Source organism: Podarcis muralis, chromosome 16, assembly GCF_964188315.1.
Source record: "Podarcis muralis chromosome 16, rPodMur119.hap1.1, whole genome shotgun sequence".
Lineage (NCBI taxonomy): Eukaryota > Metazoa > Chordata > Lepidosauria > Squamata > Lacertidae > Podarcis > Podarcis muralis.
Genome location: NC_135670.1, coordinates 31,073,210 through 31,093,456, shown reverse-complemented (window position 1 = coordinate 31,093,456; position 20,247 = coordinate 31,073,210). Strand labels below are relative to the sequence as shown.

At 42.2% G+C, this 20,247-nt stretch overlaps 1 protein-coding gene and 1 non-coding gene across 6 annotated transcripts; both read right to left on the bottom strand.

Moving 5' to 3' along the window:
• Positions 1–2,365: 2,365 nt before the first annotated feature.
• RANBP1 (RAN binding protein 1) lies at positions 2,366–18,477 on the bottom strand. Of its 5 annotated transcripts, none has more exons than XM_028709085.2 (7): positions 18,222–18,477; positions 14,912–15,048; positions 13,930–14,087; positions 13,071–13,199; positions 11,630–11,692; positions 9,853–10,044; positions 2,366–4,550 (listed from the first exon to the last, which is right to left on the bottom strand). In XM_028709085.2, the coding sequence occupies exons 1-7, from the start codon at positions 18,234–18,236 to the stop codon at positions 4,429–4,431; spliced, it is 816 nt and encodes a 271-aa protein (XP_028564918.2). In that variant the 5' UTR covers positions 18,237–18,477; the 3' UTR covers positions 2,366–4,428. The 5 variants fall into 5 exon arrangements, with proteins under 5 accessions (XP_028564918.2, XP_028564919.2, XP_028564921.2 ...); XM_028709086.2 differs by having other exon boundaries at positions 2,366–4,547; XM_028709088.2 differs by having other exon boundaries at positions 9,853–10,035; positions 18,222–18,476.
• Positions 5,696–5,825, bottom strand: LOC114587265 (small nucleolar RNA SNORA77). Its single transcript, XR_003704266.1, has one exon. It is a non-coding gene; the product is annotated as a small nucleolar RNA SNORA77 (small nucleolar RNA).
• Positions 18,478–20,247: the final 1,770 nt, after the last annotated feature.

Below are 20,247 nucleotides of genomic sequence, written 5' to 3'. Positions count from 1 at the left end.
GAAGTACCAGCAGCACCCGGAAAGTCACAGGCTTCTCATCCCTTGACCCAAAGGGTATTTTTCAGCCCCCAAAAGCTGCAGAAAACTTTTCAAAAGGTATTACATTTAAGAAAGGAAAGGGAAAATGTGCGGACTATTTGAAAAACTATTGTAAGTAACTTTAAACTTTACCACGATTAAAATAGAACGAGCAGTTTAGAGACAAAGGAATGGGGAATTTTAAAGGGAAGAAAAGGGAATAATTAGAATATGCAGTAGCAAGTATTAAACATAAGAAACCACGGGGGTGGGGGGGTTTGACTCAATGGGTTGGTTTTATTGAATTTGTATTATTGTTGTAAAATTGAAAAATGACATTTTAAAATATTCCGTTTAATTATCCCAATCTTTTAAGGATGAATCTGTCCTTGTTTTCTAAAAGGCCAGGCAATTCACATCTGATAATTAAAGTTTCAAAGTAATTATCTCACCTGCACAAAATGAGTGTTGGGCAAGGCCCACTTTCTGCAGCATAGAGAGCATTTATAGCTTAATTACTGCTGCAGCCCTCGTTGCTTATTTAATTATGAATCAATGTTCTTGAAACATTTTATTTCCCTGGTGCCATTTAGGTTTTTTCTTCTTAAGTCAGTACTATTCAAAGCACTCAAGTCACGTAACACAAGCCCTGGCCAGTTAGTTTCCTGGCCAAATTCAATGTGATGGTTTTCACCTTTAAAACCTTATGTGTCTCAGGGCCCCAATATCTCACGGACCACCTCTCCTCAGTTGAACTGACCCAGACCCACGGCCCTTCTGTGTGTTCCCTCCTTAGGGGGGCCCAGAGGGTGGCAACACGAGAACACTCATTTTCAGGGGTGGCTCCCCGCTTGTGGAAAGCTCTCCCGATGACATAGCTTTAGGTGCCAGGCAAATTTTTTATTTTGCAAATGCTTTAGCTACAGTGGTACCTTGGTTTAAGAACAGCTTAGTTTATGAACAACTTGGATTAAGAATGCTGCAAACCTGGAAGTAGGTGTTTTGCTTTGTGAACTTTGCCTTGGAAGCAGAACATGTTCCGCTTCCTGTTGAGTGTAAATTGAGTGCCCCGCTGCTATGGGGAAGCTCACCTTGGTTTAAGAATGGACTTCCGGAACGGATCAAGTTCGTAAACCAAGGTACCACTGTATTCTGGACTCAAAAGCGGGGGGAATGTGTTGATCCCGCCTTTTTTTCCTTAAAGGGACTTAGATTTCTTTTTATGTCAGTTTTAATGCATTTGTTTGTTTATATATGTTAAATTGCTGAGTAACCTTTTTAAAAATATTTTTTAAAAATAGTAATATTCCCATTCAGACTTTTGTTCATGGAATTAGGCAGTTCTGCAGACATTTCCCAAGGCAGTGTAAATTAGTGTTAGGAGCCTTGCTATCAACATATGCTTCCCAGAAGTTCACATAGCACCTCTATAAAGATATCCTTTTACACACAAAGTTTGTGAATAACACAAATCAACCTAAAAATTCCTTCCAGTAGCACCTTAAAGACCAACTAAGTTAGTTCTTGGTATGAGCTTTCGTGTGCAGCACGAAAGCTCATACCAAGAACTAACTTAGTTGGTCTTTAAGGTGCTACTGGAAGGAATTTTTTTGTTTTGACTATGGCAGACCAACACGGCTACCTATCTGTAACTGGAACAATTCAACCTAGAAAGAGTTCATAGCTTAAAATAGCAGCAACCAGACTCCAATTCACCTCCCAATTTTAAAAAGAGAGAATTAAATTATAACACCTCACTTTAGTATATTTATTATGTATAGAGAAGTTGAAATATTGTTTATAAAGTTCTGCTGTATGGCTTCGGTTCATTTTTGAAACATTCTCTTCCATAAAAGCATAACACGTGAGTATGAACAGACAATGTAACCCCCCCCCCCCCAAAATCCAGTCTTGGTTCAACATTGGAAACCTCCAGATTTTACACTGGAGGCTCACAAAACTCTTTCTTCTGCGTAGTAAGTTAACACACTAACACACACAAGCACACCTTCCTTCCTCTCTGCTATAAAAAAAACAAAAATGTGAAATACACTTTAACATCCAAAAGGCGCTCCAACCTCAACATGTTTTATGGTCAGCAAATGTACCATATAAAAATCATGTCACCTGAATGTTTTAAACAGTTGTAAACAATCACAGGTACAAGTCAGAGGATGTGAAGAAGTATACAAATGTGTCATGAGACAACATATTTGAAGAAAGGCATGGTTGCAGCAACGAGGCACCCTTAGCATGGAAAAGGTCACATGATATGGCTTGTTGCCATTTTCTGCTTCTGTAACATCAATGTATATCTGATGTTATAAGAACTAAAAAAAAGCAAGAATGATGATTACAGTTAAATTTATTTTGAAGTTAGTTTGGTGAGCAAAATTTCTCCCTTTGACAAGATAAAATCAGAAAATCCGCTTATGGTGACTTTTACAGATGGGAGGATCTGAAGAGCAATAGACAATGCCCTTTTAACCTTCAAATGCATTACTATCATATATACTGGCAAGAGTCCTTAATAAGGGATTTGTTGAGGTATTTCTGCAGGTCTTATTCCCACCCCCACATAGAAAAGTCCGAAGAAATTCTAGCAGTCTTGACAGACTCAGCCATAAGAATCAAACATGACAAGGGCAAAATGCTACGCAGCTAACAGTATGCACAAAGAACAGGGGGGGGGGGGGATTAATCATAGAATCGAAATCCAAAACAATTGTTGGAAACAGAAAATCAAGGAAATGTTTATAATTCTAGGTAAAGACAAGAGGACGCATTCTAAATCCATTATATTAAGTGAAAGGTTTCGCCACCCACTCTTTCACGTGAAAAGGCTTGCGTTCGAAGTGTTGTGCATACCATTACGAATAGGAAAAGCAACGTTTCACATCTACACACATGCACACTCAATATACAGTCGATGTGTACCTGGGAGGCTCAGACCTTTAAAGACTGCATCAGTTATTCTCACCTCTCAAGTACGTTAGACAATCTATGTGTTTTGAGGAGACCCACACAGTTAACACAAGCAGGACAGTATAAATGTATAAAAAATGGACTTGGACTGAGACAAGCTCCAATCCAGACACACACACTTGTGCAACAAAGACCTGGATACAGGAACATCATTGGCATTGTCAGCAATCATTGCCTATTTTGCAGTAGAAGTGTAAACTTGTGTGTCAAATGCAGTCAGTCGCAAACACCCTTGGCTGTTCCTTACGTAGAGATCGAAAAGGACTTCCGTGTGGAAATACGGTAAGCTTCCACATAAGACTATCCTTGCAGCAAATCCTGCAAGATAACCAATTTTTATTATCAGTGGCAGAACAAGCGGTAGAACATTTTAGTTTAGGTACATGGCATTGAAGTTTAACACTACATCTGCCCGAGGTTCTATCCCTATGAGTGATGCGGAGTCCTTAAATGTTGATGCTTTTCCCCCAAGGATGCTAAGAGATAATTCAACTTTCCCACAGCCTGAAGCCCCATTAAGATTAAGTCAATTCCCCCACCTGCAAAAAGCACTAGGGTATGCTATCATTAAGACAGCAACAAATAACAGGATATGTAATACATTAATCTTAATACTTGTGTTAAATGGATAGCTAAACTGAAGATTTAAAGAGATCATAGCGAACTGGGCTTTGTGTCCCATCTATTCCGCAAACTGCGAGCGATCATAAAGCTTTCCAGACAGCACATTCTCATTCTGCGTGGAGAAATATTTGAAATATAGTAAGGTCTTAAGCTTCATTGTTGCCAACCAGCATCACTTTCAGCCGTGGCAAATTCAGAACGTATGTTCTGCCATGCTCGGTCAACTACAAAGGACCATTAGAAACCATAAGTATGCTGAAATCCATTGGAGGATTATGACATTATATTCTAAGGGGTATGCCATTTTCCGTAACAAAGTTTCACAAAACACGCACGTTCACTCAAACCCCACTTACAAGGAAAATATAGAGTATTTTGTTTCATTCATTAACAGCTTTCAGTCACAGTATATGAGAAACATCTTTATTACCTGCACTTTTTCTACTGGTATAATTCAGTTATACTACATCTCATCTAAAGTTATGCACTGAAAAATATAACCCAAGGTAATAATTGCAGCCACACATCTGAAGCATACAGAAAATTCAGTTCTGTCCTTTGACACCATTTTCAAACTTTTATTCACTCTCTTGGATGACTATAAATAAGTGTTTCCACTATGGAAAAGAAAGTTTAGCACAGTACATTTTCATGACTGGGGAATGGATTTTTTCTGAAGATCTCTTCAAAAAGGGCAAAAAGTTAGAAAAAAAAGTGAATGTTGTAATACAGTTCTTTATAAAGTCCCTTGTAAAAATTAAAAAATTAAGAAAAAAAATAAAACACAAGGCCCAAGATGATTTATTGCTTTTCTTCAGTTTTCTCCTTGACTTCTTTCTCCAATTCTTTGATCTCCTCCTTTACAGAAAGTTCTTCTAGTTTCTCGGCAACTTTATCAGCACTATCATTTTTTTCTGTTCCTGCTAAAAAACGTTTAAAGATATTATTAGACAGTGCAGCAGGTAATATGGAAACATGTCAAAAAGATCTGAGAGAACAATATAGTATTTTGTATGGTGTAATAATGCAAGACAGACAGTGTGGCGAATGCTGTGATTTGAACAACAGATAAGCCAGATTCAAAGTTCCACTTAATGGGACAGCCTTGCGAAAGCTGTTACATTTCTGCTCAGCTTACCCGAGAGGGATACTGTTGTAACATGCAATAACCCACCCTATGTGTACTGCCCCAAGTTCTTTGGAGGAAGCAGGGTAATCTGGTTAGGATAAAAGACACGCAACTACAGGCCCAAGAGGGAAGAAGGAAAAGGCATTGGTTGGTTCCTGACTTTCCAATTTCTCACAGGCAGGTCCTTATGGCACTCAGATCATACCAGCGAAGTTTTAAAAAAAGATACAGTGGTACCCCTGAATGCCAACGGGATCCGTTCCGGAGCCCCGTTCACGTCCTGAAGTGAACATAACACGCAACTGCGCGTCACATTTCGCTGCTTCCATGCATGGCGTCATTTTGAACATCTGTGCATGCGGTGAAACGCGCTCCGTTACTTCTGGGTCGCCATGGAGCGCAACCCGAAAATATTCATCTCGAAGCTACTTCAACCCAAGGTTACATTATTTGAAAAGTAGAAGCTCTCTACTGCAACATGTCTATGTTTTTATGCCTTCAGGATAATCTGCAGGAAAAAGTAATGCTTCATAGTTTGAAAAAACATGAACTCAAAGAAGGGGGGAGAATCTCCCCTCCTTACCCGACGATTTTGAATTGCTAACCATTAATACAATTTTAATTACAAAGCAACTAGCTATTCCACTGTAACAAAGTGCTGCAAGAAAGAAATAATTTTGGAATGTTCTGCTATATATATATATGAATTTGTATCCATGCAGAGCTATGACGCAACTATATGAAAACCAGACACTTCAGTGAGAATAACACTTCACGTTCTGATGAGTACATAAAAAGTCAATTGAATACTAAGAGTCTCTCTTAAAAAATCCCAACGTCAAGATTTTAAAAACTTGTAACTTTTCTATACCTCAAATTCATCAGTAATAATAAAGCACCTGTAATCATAGAATTGTGGATTGGAAAGGACAAAAAGGGTCATCTGTACCAAGATCAATTGAAACGGACTTCCACAAGTAGGGAAAGTGTTCACAACATCCTGGATTACTCTAGCAGGCCTAAAAAGCACCGTGACTGAATATTGCAGTCAGGCACAGAGTGAGCCTGCTATTAAGCATAAAAATGAAGATTGCTTACCTGTTAATCATGGCCCTGAACACTTGATGTAAGAGCCCTGCGCAATCAGACCAAAGGTCTATCTAGTCTAGCATCCTGTTGTAACAGGGGCCAACCAGATACTTCTGAGAGGCTCACAAGCAGGACACAAATGCAACAACACTCCTGCGTAACTCCCCCATTATGACTAACAGCCATTGAGAGCATCCTCTATGACTGCCTGATCCTCTTCTAAAGGCATCCGAGTTGGTGGTGATTATCACATATTGTGGTAATAAATTCCGTACCTATACAGTGGCACCTTGGTTTACAAACTTCTGGATGTCCGTTCTTAAACCAAGCGTTCTTAAACCAAGGCGTGCTTTCCCACAGCAGCAGGGGGCTCAATTTACACTCAACAGGAAGTAAAACATGTTCTGCTTCCAAGGCAAAGTTCACAAACCAAAACACCTGCTTCTGGGTTTGCAGCATTCTTAATCCAAGTTGTTCATAAACTAAGCTGTTCTTAAACCAAGGTACCACTGTGTGTGTTTTGCGAAGTACTTCTTTTTGTCTATCCCGAATCTCCATCTGGGTTCTTAAGAGGAAGTCGCAAAAATTCAACCTCTCCTTTTTTGTAGATACTGAGCTACTTATTGGTTATCTGCCATCAGGCTGCAATCACTCATATCACAACTTCATTTCCTTATCAGCTGCTTGCAGGGCAGAGACATCCAACAAGGTGACAGAGTAATCCTGTCAATTGTGGCTGAGAGTTCCCTGGTCATAAGAACACAATGTTTGATAGTGAATGTCCAGTTTGACTAGTGAGTGATGCGCAAGGAACTGAGATCAAGCACTGAAAACTTTTTCTTTAGAAGAGTATAGTAAGCCCCACTTGTATCAAATGGAGGAAACAGTGAGTACAGTCGTACCTAGGTTGTCAAATGTAATCCATTCCGGAAGTCCATTCGGCTTCTGAAAACATTTGCAAACCAAGGTGTGGCTTCAGATTGGCTGCACTCAACCGGAAGCTGCGTCGGACGTTTGGCTTCCAAAAACGTTTGCAAACCGCAACACTTACTTCCAGGTTTACGGCATTCGGGAGCCAAAATGTACAAGTACCAAGGCTTTCAGGAACCACGGTATGACGGTAACTGAGAAGAGATTCCTTTGCTTCCCCTCTCACAACAGAAGCAAGGCACAAACACTGAGGGCTATTTGAAAAGCAGAAATCATGTACAGGCAAGCCAAGAGCATCAGAGCATGATGGAATTCCCCTAAGACAAAGGATGCTGTACAAGTCTTTCACTTCACATGAAACATGCCATGCCAAGGTTATCATATGAAAGACCTGTGATACCCTGGATGATCTTAGTGTGACTTGGGATGGCTGATGGCTTTAGCACAACTCAAAAAATACCACTAGCTTGTCAGAAAAGCTTATAGGATGCTGGAAATGGGAGCTGCTTCAAACATACAGGTCCCCATTCTCTCTTTCAGCTACTGTAGCTAGGGATGTAATTTGCTATGTCTCTGTTTTTAACGCGAAAAGCGTTAAAATCCTGCCTAGGCGTGGTGAAACTACTGGTTGAGAAACATATTTCTTGGAAATACTCTGAACGTAGAAGTCACTGTTTTTAAGAAACCTCAGGCTTTGAGCTGTGCTTAAATTTCAATAAATTTGTTATGTACTAGAATAATTACATGCCTGGCCAAGGTGCTATCTATAACACATTCCTTAATTAGAATTCTAGAATGCATTACTTGGTCATCCTTTTTCTGGCTTATATATTTAGGAAATGTTTTGTATTTTTCTACTTTTATGCAATCATAGAATTTAGTTGGGAGGGATCCAAAGGGCCACCTGCGCCAATCCCCTGCGATGCAGGAATCTCAACGAGATCATACATAACAGAAGGCCATCAAGCCTCTGCTAAAACAACCTCCGAGGAAGAAGAGTCCATCAACTCTCATTGGAGTCTGTTCCACTTTCAAATAGCTCTTACTGTCAGAATTTTCTTTTGTTTAATTGGAATTTCCTCTTGTAACTTGAATCCATTGGTTCGGATCCTAGCCTCCGGAGCAGGAGAAAACAAGCTTGTTCCCTCTTCCATGTGACAGCCCTTTAGATATCTGAAGATGGCAATCATAACTCCTCTCAGTCTCCTCTTTTCAAAGCTAAACATACCCAATTCTCTCAACCGTTTCTCGTAAGGCTTGGTTTCCAGACTCCTGATCATCTTGGTTGCCCTCCTCTGCTTGTCAATAACCTTATTAAATTGTGGTGCCCAGAACTGGACTTGGTACTCCAGATGTGTTCTGACCAAGGCAAGACCAACAGAGCGGGATGAATACTTCCTTTGATTAGGACACTATACTTGCCTTGGGAGATTTGGATTAATTTAAAGTAACTAGCTGTTCCCATGCCAACTCTTTTCCTATCGTGGGTTGCAGCTCCCTCCTTGCAACGTTTATTATTCTGTTATCACCAGGCTGGGCACTGCTTTTCTTTTGGGTGAAGACAGAGGCAAAGTAGGTGTTGCGCAGTTCTGCCTTCTCGTGTCACCCAATAAAATTTCTCAGTCTTTTCCATGCAGAGGACCCCCTTACTTGCTTCTTGTTCTTCTTGCTTTGAAACATAGCCAAATAAACTTACTTTATTATTTTTAACCTCTCTTGCAAACCTGAGCTTTGGCCCACCTGACCTTCTCCCTGCAACTGTTGGCTACTCTCCTTTGTGATTGCCCCTTTCTTCCATTTCTTATATATGTCTTTCTTAAATCTCAGCTCATCTGTAAGCACCTCATGCAGCTACATCAGTTTCTTTAGAAGTTTCCCACTTTTCTTGTTGGAATGGTCTGCCTTTGTATCTTCAATATTCCACTTTTTAAAAAACTCTCATTCTTCTTGGACTTCCTTCTCTTTGAGTATTTCTTCTCTTTGAGTATTCCTTAAGCTTTTTGAGATCAGCCTTCTTAAAAGTCCAGAGCACGTGTCTGACTACACTCAGATTTCTCTTGCCTCTGTATCATGTGTCGATCTCTTCCTGGTAAGTAACAGGTCCTAGAGAGATGATCCTCTTGTTGCTACTTCCACCTTCTTGCAGTTTCCTGCCCTTCAGCGGGTTTCTGGAGCAACACCTCCATTTCCTGTACGCAAGTGAAGCTGTTATCCTCAGTACCAGGTGTCTCCTTATAGTCTGCAATGTCCTCTCCCTCTTTCTCAGGGTTTAATTTAAAGCTTTCCTGATCAGGTTCATAAGACTCTTAGCAAAAGCACTCTTGCCAACTGCCATGGGGTACAACCCATCTCTTGCCAGACATCCTTCCTCAAAGGAGCAGAGAACGTGGTCCAAGAAGCTACACCTTTCCTGACATCACCTGTGCCACCAGTACTTTACTTCCAGCATTTTCCTCTTCCTGTGCCCCAATCTTCAACAGGAAAGAGTGATGAAAATACCACCTGTGCCCCAAGGCCCTTCAGCTTCCTGCCCAGAGTGTCAACGTCCCTTGCTATTATGCTGAAGACTGCATCTAGCAGTATCATTTGTACCCATGAATCAGAAGGGGTTGTCATCGTCAGTGGGCTTTATAAAACTTGGCAACCTCTCTGTCACATAGTGAATTGTTGCACCTGAAGACAGTTCACCACCCAATACATCCTGTTAAACCTGCACACTGCTGCCTCAGTCCCCCTCAGAAGGAAGTCACCTACCACCAACACACTTCTCTTCCACCTCTGGGGAGTGACAGGAATTGTTCTGCACACTGCACCTTCCACCATCACTTCTATGTATTCTGAGGTCTGCAACTACTGTACTTGCTCCTCTAGCCCAGAATTGGTGTCCAAGTTGAGGGCATGGAATTGATTTTGCAGCTCCAGTGTCAAAGCATGGTTCCTGACATTACTGTTTCTGTGTGTCATGTTCCTCCAGGCATTCGTTTGCTGCAATGGGCAATCTTCCTCCTTCCTAGGGGCACCCCACCTGTGTTGCTGTTCCAAGAGAGTCCAGTCTGCTCTAATGAGAAATTCCTCACCTTGCCCAGTAGCTTGAAGTGTGGCTAGGCGGGTCTCAAGTTGCTCTATCTTCTCTTTCAGCAAGGGAATCCGCTTGCACTCCTTGCAGGTGTAGTTTTCCACATTCTCAGGCATGAAGACAGACATGGCACAGGTGTTGCAGGTCACTTTAGTAGCTCCCTCGCTGTCCATGTCTCTTGGTCCTATGTACACTATAGCAAGTTAATTTTCTTATATACAGATGTTAACAGAAAATTCTTTAGCAGTCACTGGCTGTGTTACATGCAACAATAAGTGAATAACCTTGGCTTAATAAATCATACTGTGTACACGATGCGTGCTGGTGCACAGTTCTGCTCCCACTTCATTCCTCCCCTGACACGAACAGTTAAACAAACTAGAAAAGGAATAATTCAGAACTATGTCCAAACCAGGCTTGTGGTTTGTTTCTCCTTATGAAAATCTTGTCAGTTCTCAGCGATTTATAAAGGTAAATGTAAAGGGACCCCTGATCATTAGGTCCAGTCGTGGCCGACTCTGGGGTTGCGGCACTCATCTCGCTTTACTGGCCGAGGGAGCCGGCATACAGCTTCCGGGCCATGTGACCAGCATGACTAAGCCGCTTCTGGCGAACCAGAGCAGCACACGGAAACGCCGTTTACCTTCCCGCTGGAGTGGTACCTATTTATCTTTGATGTGCTTTCGAACTGCTAGGTTGGCAGGAGCAGGAACCGAGCAACGGGTGCTCACCCTGTCGCGGGGATTCGAACCGCCGACCTTCTGATCGGCAAGTCCTAGGCTCTGTGTTTTAACCCACAGCGCCACCCACGTCCCACAGCAATTTATACTGCTGCTAATTGGTTTCTGGGTTCAATTCAAGCCTGAAAACCCTTAATGACTTGGGACCTGGGTACCTTAGGAACCACCTTCTTTCATGTGTCCCTTCTCACACACTCCAATATCATCTAGAGCCTGGGAGAGAAGACTGGTGTCTGCCAGTAGTAGGGCTTGATTTGTTTAACCATGCATGTGAAACAGATTAAGGTTGAACGCACTAGCACAGAGCTCATACAAGTACAATTTATTAAGTCCAGGCTCTTTGCTTGTTGTGAACACAGTCAATATGGCAAATGAGTTAGTCATCACTGGATATGTAAACAATGTGTGCTGGACTTCTTATGCAAAGACCATGTATCTTGTTTATATTTCCAATTGTTCTCCAAGATTACGTACTGTTTCTTGCAACTGCCATAATTTTAGTACCTTACCTGAAAGCCAGATTGTCTATCCTCAAAACAGCATATAAGAGAGTGCTAACAATGCACAATTTGCTTCTCTCTTTAGCAATAAATTGATTTGAATAAAGTTAACTAAACTTTATTTTGTAGAATCAACTGCCTGCCTACCGTTTCATAAGGAGGATTTCTTAAGTGTCTGAAAGTCAGTTGCTCTGACATGCAAAAACGAGATAGCATGTCACTTTCTGACATTGCTAAACTGTGGGGTATGATCAAGAAATTCTAAAATTAGGTAAACAGCAAGACGAGACAGTAACGCTGAAAGGTTCAGAGATGCATGTTGCTGAAGATTATGGAAAAAGGAAAGACCACCTCAGTGCAAGCCTCTTTAACTCTTACATTTCTGCTTAAGTAAATGAGGATCTAAAAGAGGGTCTAAAACTTGGCATATAGTACATATATAAAATGCCAGTTATTCTGATAGTTCAGGGGCTTTTGCAGAATTCTTTTCAGTCTCCTGACTGCAGTGTTCCTTCAATAGAAGAAAAAAAATTCTTACCTTTCTTTCCCTTGTCAACCTCATTTCTACATTCTTCGAATTTTGCCTTGAATTTCTGTGCATCTGTTTTAAGGAAACAAAGTATAATAAAATATACTGCAATGGATCTAGACACAATTTAAAGTAACGTTTTTTCTCTGGTACCTCAGATTGCATGAACACTCATCCTCTTTGTATCAAGACCAGAGCTTTCCAAACTTTTGATGTTGGCAAGACACTTTTTAGACATGCATCATTTTGGGACACAGTAATTCAGTTTTACTAGCAAACCAGAGGTTAAACTAACCCATTTCCTGCCCCAGGAGGAGCATGGAGAACGTTCGTGTGACACACCTGCATACTGCAGCTGACACACTAACGTATTGAGACTCAGTTTGGAAAGCTCTGGTCTTGACAATACCTATGATCTAGTAAAGCCACATGTACATATGCAGTCTACAGAGTATCTGAGTTTCTAGAACTGTTTATAGATTTCAGTGTAAAATGCACACTTTGATGTTTTGCTGGACAAGTAGGTGCAGTGGAGATTTGTATCATAAGACCTAATGGTTAACTAGATCTTAAACTAGAGTTCATGTACTAGCATCACTGCCAGATTTTTCTTTAATAGAGTTAATATTAGCAAAAAGGATTTCTGATAAAGATAGCATATCAATACTTTCATAACTATCATACAATGGAAGCTGTCAGGTGGTTTACCGTTACACTACAATACATTAGCAAAAATGACCACTTGAGGTCACTGTTGCTCAATGCTAGATAATGAAAAATGTCATTCATCAAAAAGGCATTTTTATTCCATAGGCCAGAAAACAAGAAACAAAGGCCTGTGTCTGATTTGCTCCCCCCCCCAATCCCAACTTCAAGTCCATAAAGCCAATTTCACACTATGCACAGAACGTAAGGTTGTGCTCCATTTCAATGGGTTTACTAAATGGCCTACATGCAACAGCTAACTATGCTCCTCACTGGCACACCACAAGAAGGTATCAACACAGAACCTGAAGGTTGCTATGGTAGCAAGTCAATACTTTTTATAGAAATAACAGCTCCATTTGGCCAGGACACATGAGAGCAGAACACAATAACCTTTGCTTCCACTTGTTAAGAGGCAAGGATTTAAGGACCTCTAAAATCCTATCGATCCAAAAAGTAAATCCAGTATATTTAATTTGCTTGCCCACAATTTGCATGTGACCTATAAAATTTTTCTGAAATAGCCCAGACTGCCTACTTTATAGAAGTCATGAGACGTGCTCTTTAGGCCTGTCAACCCTGTTGAAGTATTAACAGAGTACTGGCACAGAGGGTAGCCTGTTTCATTACAGACAAATGTGATGCAATGAAATACAAAACATTCAGTTTACACCCACTTCACATGTCTTCATACATACACACACAGCAATTTTAAGTGATCAAAGTTATGTTGCTTTTAACTTACTTTCTGCATTTAAAAACCGAATTGCCAGAAGTTCTGGCTTAGGACTCTCATCTGCGAAATCAGCATGTGTATTCCACACCCATGCCCTGTCACTTCCTGCATTGGGCTTCAGCTCCATTACAGGTGTAACTAGAAAGGAAAAGCCGGGGCAGGAAGAGAGAGAGAAAAGTAGCTGGGCAGAGGAAGTACTAGAGCAAACAACACAGCCTCCTTAACTGTCTGCCTGAAGATATTTACCTTATCGGAAACATAAAAGATTGTTAAAAATGCATTTAAGTTCTAGTCTAGCCTATTTATCAATGAATGCATGACTAGGTTTTATTCACAATTAAGACTGCATTCCAGACTCTTGACGCTACCCCTTTAGGACTAGTTTTCTGAAACCCTACTACATAGTGTGGCATGTTTTTCATGCTATTATTTCAAAATAATATGTGAAGCTTTCACTGCCATTTTTGAACTAAAGAAGGTTAGACTATAAGTGACTGGGCCCTGTGTAGTTTTCTTCATTTGCACAGCAAGGTTCCCCTGCCTTGCTTAAAGCTACTTGCGCACCTTTGTGAAATATCTCATGTCTGCTTGTGGCATACTGGATTATATTTGGAGGTTGTATCTGAAGGACATTTGCTAAGAGAAGGTAAACTACATAACTTCTTGATCCTTTTAACCTCCAACATCACACCAACTGATGATGCAGGCAGAAGCTCGCTGTGCAAGTGGCCTTGGGTATAACGCTTCCTTAGTAACCAGAACCAGAAGGACTTTCACCACCTTCTGTCCCTATTATTAATTTCCTTTCTTGCTATTACAGCAAAATAAGTAGTACTGTACAACAAGTGCAGTGTACCAAATCACATACTGTAATGATTTGCACAGATTTTTAGGGTTTTATCTCTCCTCATCAAGAGACGAATGGTCCCCTTCTCTTTGTGCTTCAGAAGCTTTACATCACCAGTGCCTCGTTCTTTCCATTCGGGAAGATCGTTTTCCGATGCAAAGCGGAAGAGTTTTGCTCGCCTTTTGGGGAGGAAAGACACAAAATGAAAACAAGGCACAGCTTAGTTTATGCATGGAACTTTTTTACAGATTTTTCACAGAACTGGGATCTCTTAACATGAATGCTCCATATGAATGTACATTTGATACGCTTCCCTCCCCTGGACCATTTGTTTCCCCAATATTTTCTCTCAAAACACACACACAAGTTGTTGTGGGGGACATACTAATCCTTACTAAAGACAGTAGTACTAGGCTTCTAGTTTACTATAGGTACATTGGGAAGAAATAGCTGTTGGAACAAGATAGTCTCTCTTTTCATATGTGTATGTATTTTTATAGTATTGCTTTATTTTACACTTTCAAGTTGCTTTGGGGCATTCTGTTGTGGGATGTGATTGATAAAATTCAATGAACTAACTGGTCTGAAAATTGACATTCCTTATATGATAGACACTAGTTTCTGTCACAGAAAAGGAAACCAACTTTGCACTCCTCGTTTCTAGGTAAGTGGATAACTGTTCAGTAAAAAAGAAAAAAAGCCCTTCTATCTCACTGAGAATAAAGCCTTAAGTTGTTGAATACAGACAACCACATGTTAAAAGTTTGGCCATTCGAAGATTTACATTGCCATCTAGAAAAGGACAGTTGTACTGACTCTTAAGAAAAAATCCCATATCCCAAAGCTTGGACACTATTTTCTGACATTTTGGTGGCCTAATAAAGGCACTGCCCTAGGCAACATGTATGCCTTTGCCAATGTGCACATGCTGCAACCCATCAGCATATTAATATGCCCCAACCCAGTTTGGAAGTCGCTGACGCACCATTCTTATTGTACTTACATCTTAAAGAGTTCTTCCTCATCTTCTTCAAGAGTTTTGATCTCTTGCTCAGGAAGAGAAACTATGGGCTCAAACTGAGGGTCATGGTTAGAATCATCTACGTTGTCAGGTGCTAAGTCATGCTCCTCATGTGTGTCCTGTGGAAAAAGTCACATGACGAACCTTAAAACAAAATTGCTAAGAGGCTTGTGATACTTAATTCTAAAAGACCCCCAATAATAAAAATGCAGTATCTTATGAACTTGCACATCTTAGCCATTTAATCCAATTTTTCTATTTTGGTCTGGAAGTGATAGTTGCATTCATTTTACTAATTAATGTAACAAGTATATACACCAGCCAGCCTAGGCAAGCAGGAATTCCATGCTGATGAGTGAGCTGGTGGAGGGGGCTCCACCCCTCCTCTAGTCTGCTTGTTAGAGGTGGCTTGTAGCCCACACTTTCATCCTCACCACAAAGAAATGGAGCTTTCCCCTCTTTGGAAGCCAGCAACTTTAAGGGCTGAGGACATGGCTCACTCAACCACATGCCTTTTGATACCAATGACAATGCGATGCTCATGGACTAGCTCAGTGTTAAGAACTGGTGGTATTGTTTTAAACTGGTTTTTTCCTACTCAAAGGACCAGTATCAGAGTTGCACTGAGTGACTTGGCCTCCTGATAATTATGTTATGGGGTCTGCAGGGTGCAATCTTCTCTCCAATGCTGTTTACTTATATGAAGTTGCTTGAAACAGTAATTAGGAAATTGGAGCATATTGTCATCAATAAGCTGATGACAGTTACCTCTATTTCTCAGTAACATCTGAGTCAGGTGAGGCCATACAAGTCCAGAACCAGTGCCTCAGTGCAGTGATGGTCTAAAACTGAATCTGGACAAGGCAGAAGTCCTGTGGGCAGGTGGTTCCCAAGTCTGAGAACTGGGATGCTGGCCTACCCTGGATAGGGCTGCATTCTTCCAAAGGAGCAAGTGTGTAACAATGGGATGTTTTGTCAGCTTAAAACTGAAGGACCTGGTGGGCACAATGACTAGGAGTACTTCCCACCCCCACCCCCAGCTTTGGCTAGTGCACTAGCTATTATCATTTATGAACCAGGACAGCCTTGCTACTATGCCTCATGGATCAACCACCTCAAGACTGGATTACTGCAATGTGCTCTTAAGTGGGGCTGTTCTTAGGGTTGATCTGGAAGCTGCAGCTAGAGCAAAATGCAGTGGCTGGGATGTTGACTGAGACATCCTACTATGTATATACTATACCACTCTTAAAAGCAGGAATAGGCAAACTCGGCCCTCCAGATGTTTTGGGACTACAGCTCCCATCATCCCTGACCACTGGTCCTGTTAGCTAGGGATGATGAGAGTTGTAGTCCCAAAACATCTGGAGGGCTGCGTTTGCCTATGCCTGCTTAAAAGTGTGGCAGTGGCTGCTAATATGCAACGAGAACAGGTTTAATGCTTTGGTCTTTACCTACAAAGCCATAAAAAACCTGAGACTAACTTACCTGAAGGAGCACCTTTCTGAAAATCAACCTGACTGGTCACTAAGATTCTTGGATGAGGAGGCCCTCCTAGCCATGTCACTGTCTACAGAGGCTCTTTAAACTGTGATTAGAAGGTCGGTCTTTTTCAACAGTAGCACCCTCTCTGTGAAACCAGCTCCCTCTGAATACACCTACATTTATACAATTCTAGTGCTTGATGAAAAACCATTTATTTTCTGAAACTTTGGCTGGGCAGTAATGCCAATTTTTAACTTACCTGCTGTTGACCTAGGAGCTGCTGTTTAATCTGAATGGCGCCTGCTTGTTCTTACCACCTTGTTCTTACATATAAAAAGGCAATATAGAACAACTAGGATACCAAGGACAGGAGGATCCTCCCAAGGACAGGGGATTGTGGTGTTAAGTTAATGTGTCTATTAGCAATGTGAGGCGTTAGAGAAGGTACAGAAGACCCAACGTTTTTACTTGGTGATCAAAAGATGGGGGGTAGAAACCAAATCAAGGAAATACAAATATCACTATTTTAAACACAGTTTTCTCCTTGTAGAGCATGCACAACAAAGTTACTAAATTAAAACTGGTATTGTGGGATGTAAAGCGGTTTTACTGTGCTTAGTACAGTGGTACCTCAGGTTACATACGCTTCAGGTTACATACACTTCAGGTTACAGACTCCGCTAACCCAGAAATAGTGCTTCAGGTTAAGAGCTTTGCTTCAGGATGAGAACAGAAATCGTGCTCCGGCGGCACGGCAGAAGCAGGAGGCCCCATTAGCTAAAGTGGTGCTTCAGGTTAAGAACAGTTTCAGGTTAAGAACTGACCTCCAGAACGAATTAAGTACTTAACCCACTGTAGCTATTTTATCTTCTGGGCCAATTGTCAAATTTTTAATTGTGCCCTCCCACTCTTTTGTTTTGTTTTCCTACCCATCCCATTTCTTCTATCATGCCAAATATATCAAACGAGCAAATTCGCACCCCCTTTTATATTGTGAAGGCCTGCGGCCTTAATGGATTCAACTGCCTCTTCCTCCAGCCAAGCGGGTGCACAGGATTGCATCCCTCGAAATACTTGGTAAGAATGGCAAGCAGCAGCAGCAGCCACCTTCTGCATCCTGTTTGAAGCCTTGTGACCCTGAGCGCGCTTTCAATGCGGGTATTCTCCCCCATATATTATAAAAATGGAAATACTAACGAGAGGACATCGCTGTGACAAAACCGGCCTCTCTGAAGGAGAAGCGGGGATGGGCAGCGGAGCACGTGGGGCGGCCTCCTCCTCCTCCAGCAGGCGGCGGGGGGGGGGGGGAGAGAGATCTCAGCACACCCACACACCCCGGGGCTGGAGACAGAGAAGGGCCCAGTACCCCCCCCCCACTCCCCCCCCAAAAAAAACAGGGGAGGGGGTTTATAGAAATTATTATAAGCCCAAGGGAACGCCACGTCCCAGCAAGCGCGAATCGCGCGCAGCACGTTGCTGCTGCTGCTGCGGCGGCCCTGCCTGCGCGCCTTGGAGGATAGGAGGCCCCAGGCCTTGTTAAGACCGGGGGGGGGGGGGGTGGCGGGGAGAGAGAAACGGCTGCCAGGCAGCGCTGAGGCAGCCCGTGGAAAGCGGGCGGAGAAATAAGGGGCGTCAACGGATTAATAAACCTGAGGTGGGGGAGGGGGGATGAGTCAAGAGGGCGGCCTAGTCTCAGGCTTTCTCTCTCTCCAACCCCCCCACCGCCCCCGGGACCTCCTTTGACTGCTCCCCGCTCTCGATTTCGAGGCTCGCCGGCGCTTTTCGTCAGCCCTCGCGACTCTCTCACCTTCGTCTCGGCCATGGCGGGGGCTGGCGTGGCGTCGTCTCTTTCCTCAGGCTCGAGTGAGGCGCGTCTCTCGTCAGATGTAGCCGCTGCTTTTCTCTCTCCCCGTTTCCCGCCGCGACCTTTCCCTGCCTGGCTTTTCGCCCCGTCCCGTTCGACCGACCGACCGTGCGCCCGCCTCCCGGCCTACACTTTCTGCCTCGCACGCTCCTTCAGCGCCGCTGCCGCCGCTCCGCCTCCTCCGTCGCTCGCGCTCCCCGCCCCCTCCTTCCCCCCCTTCTTTCCCCTCATTCCCGCAGCCCGCGCCGTTGCCGCAGGGGCTGATGGGAAAACGAGGCTCTTTAGTTCCCTCACGAGGGCTCGTTGCGCCATTGCAGTAAGAGAGAGGGAGCGGGTTGGTGTAGCGCGCCAGGCAGGCAAGGGAGGCGCGCGGGCAAATGAGATGACGGACTTTTTTTATTGGTTTTCACAACATTATAAACAAACACATAAAACAAACAAACAAAGCCTTATTAAAAATCACACTTTTTAACATTGTTAAGTGACTTCCTCGCTTCCCCTTGGTTGAATTTCATTGCATGTCCTTTTAACGGTTTTCCAAATCACAGTTCTTAAAAAATAATAACCTAAACATTAACATCCTTAGATCTTCACATTATGAAATTAAACATATTAATTCATCAGTTCATCAGATATAAAATACAAAAACACACAAAAGAGTCAGATAAGAACTTGGCGGTCGGCCTTCTAAAGGCATTAACCATCCCCACAAGGGGAAAAAATATTGTCGCTCTAAAAGCAAAACAGGCCACTTTTTCTAAGGCAGAGGAGGACCCGTCCCCTAATAAGAGGTGAATCAAATGCCCACTCGATCTCCCAACCAAGAGACTTAAATCTATGAAAAAAGGCTGGTCATAAATCCTCGCAGATTGGGCAAAACCAGTTAAGTAGTGCGGCAAATCTGCAGGCACGTTTATCTCTACATGAGCAAAGTTCTAAAAGTACCACATTAAAACCCACTCCGTAATAATTATTATTTTATTTATACTCTGCCCACTCTGGGCGGCTTCCAACAAATCATAAAACCTCAGGGAAAATCAAAAAAGTTATGTAGTTCTCCTTGACATCTGGGTTTTCCACAGGGAGGGCGCCACGACCCAGTGAAAAACGCACCTTCGCTATGCTATTTACGGTGCCTGCTAAAAACGTTCTTGTTTAGGCAAGTCTGCCCAGATATGTAGAAAGCTGACGTGTGTTTAATAAAGTTGTGGTTTTTTTAAAGCTTATTGTTGATTTTAACTATTTGTGAATGTTTTATGGAATTGATATTCCGCCCTACAACCGGACGTCTCGGGGCGGCTCACGCCACAGACACTCGGCGGCTCCCGCCCCCTTTACTTAAAATGGCCGCCGCGCGTGGCGAATCCGAGGTGGGGGGGGCGGAGGCGGTTGGAGGAGTGAGATGTTGCATGATGGGAAAGAGCGGGAAAAAGACTCTGGCATCTTCGCTTATAACTTTTTTAATTTTAGGTTTTTATTTATTTTATTGATGGATACAATGTATTGACCACAAAAGTGTTCAGCACATTTATGAGGCTACCCATGGATTCTCTCGGCCCCCTACGATATTTTTTTTTTTTAAGAAAGGCAGAATAAAAAAATAAAAATCATGCTTTATTTTTTTTAATGTTTTTTTTAAATGTAATAATAAATAATAATGACAAGGTGGAATCGATCCAAAAAGAGGAAGATGGCGTGAAAGGAAATAATATAACCTAAAAACATAAAAACCATAGTTTAATAAACAAAATAAAAAATTCCTTCCAGTAGCACCTTAGAGACCAGCTAAGTTTGTTATTGGTATGAGCTTTCGTGTGCATGCACACTTCGTCAGATAATAAGTTTTGCTTTTAATGTAATGACGACGATAATTAATAAAACAAGTTTTTGTTTGATGTAATAATGACGATAGGGAGAGGGGAAATCGGAACCTAAAAAGTGAAAACAAAACAAAACACCAAACAATAAA

Excerpts from the sequence above, each read along its gene's own strand:
- RANBP1 (XM_028709085.2), bottom strand. Across the intron at positions 14,088-14,911 it reads GAGGAAGAACTCTTTAAGAT|GCGAGCAAAACTCTTCCGCT; the intron begins GTAAGTACAATA and ends CCTCCCCAAAAG. Across the intron at positions 13,200-13,929 it reads AATCTGTGCAAATCATTACA|TTACACCTGTAATGGAGCTG; the intron begins GTATGTGATTTG and ends TTTCCTTTCTAG.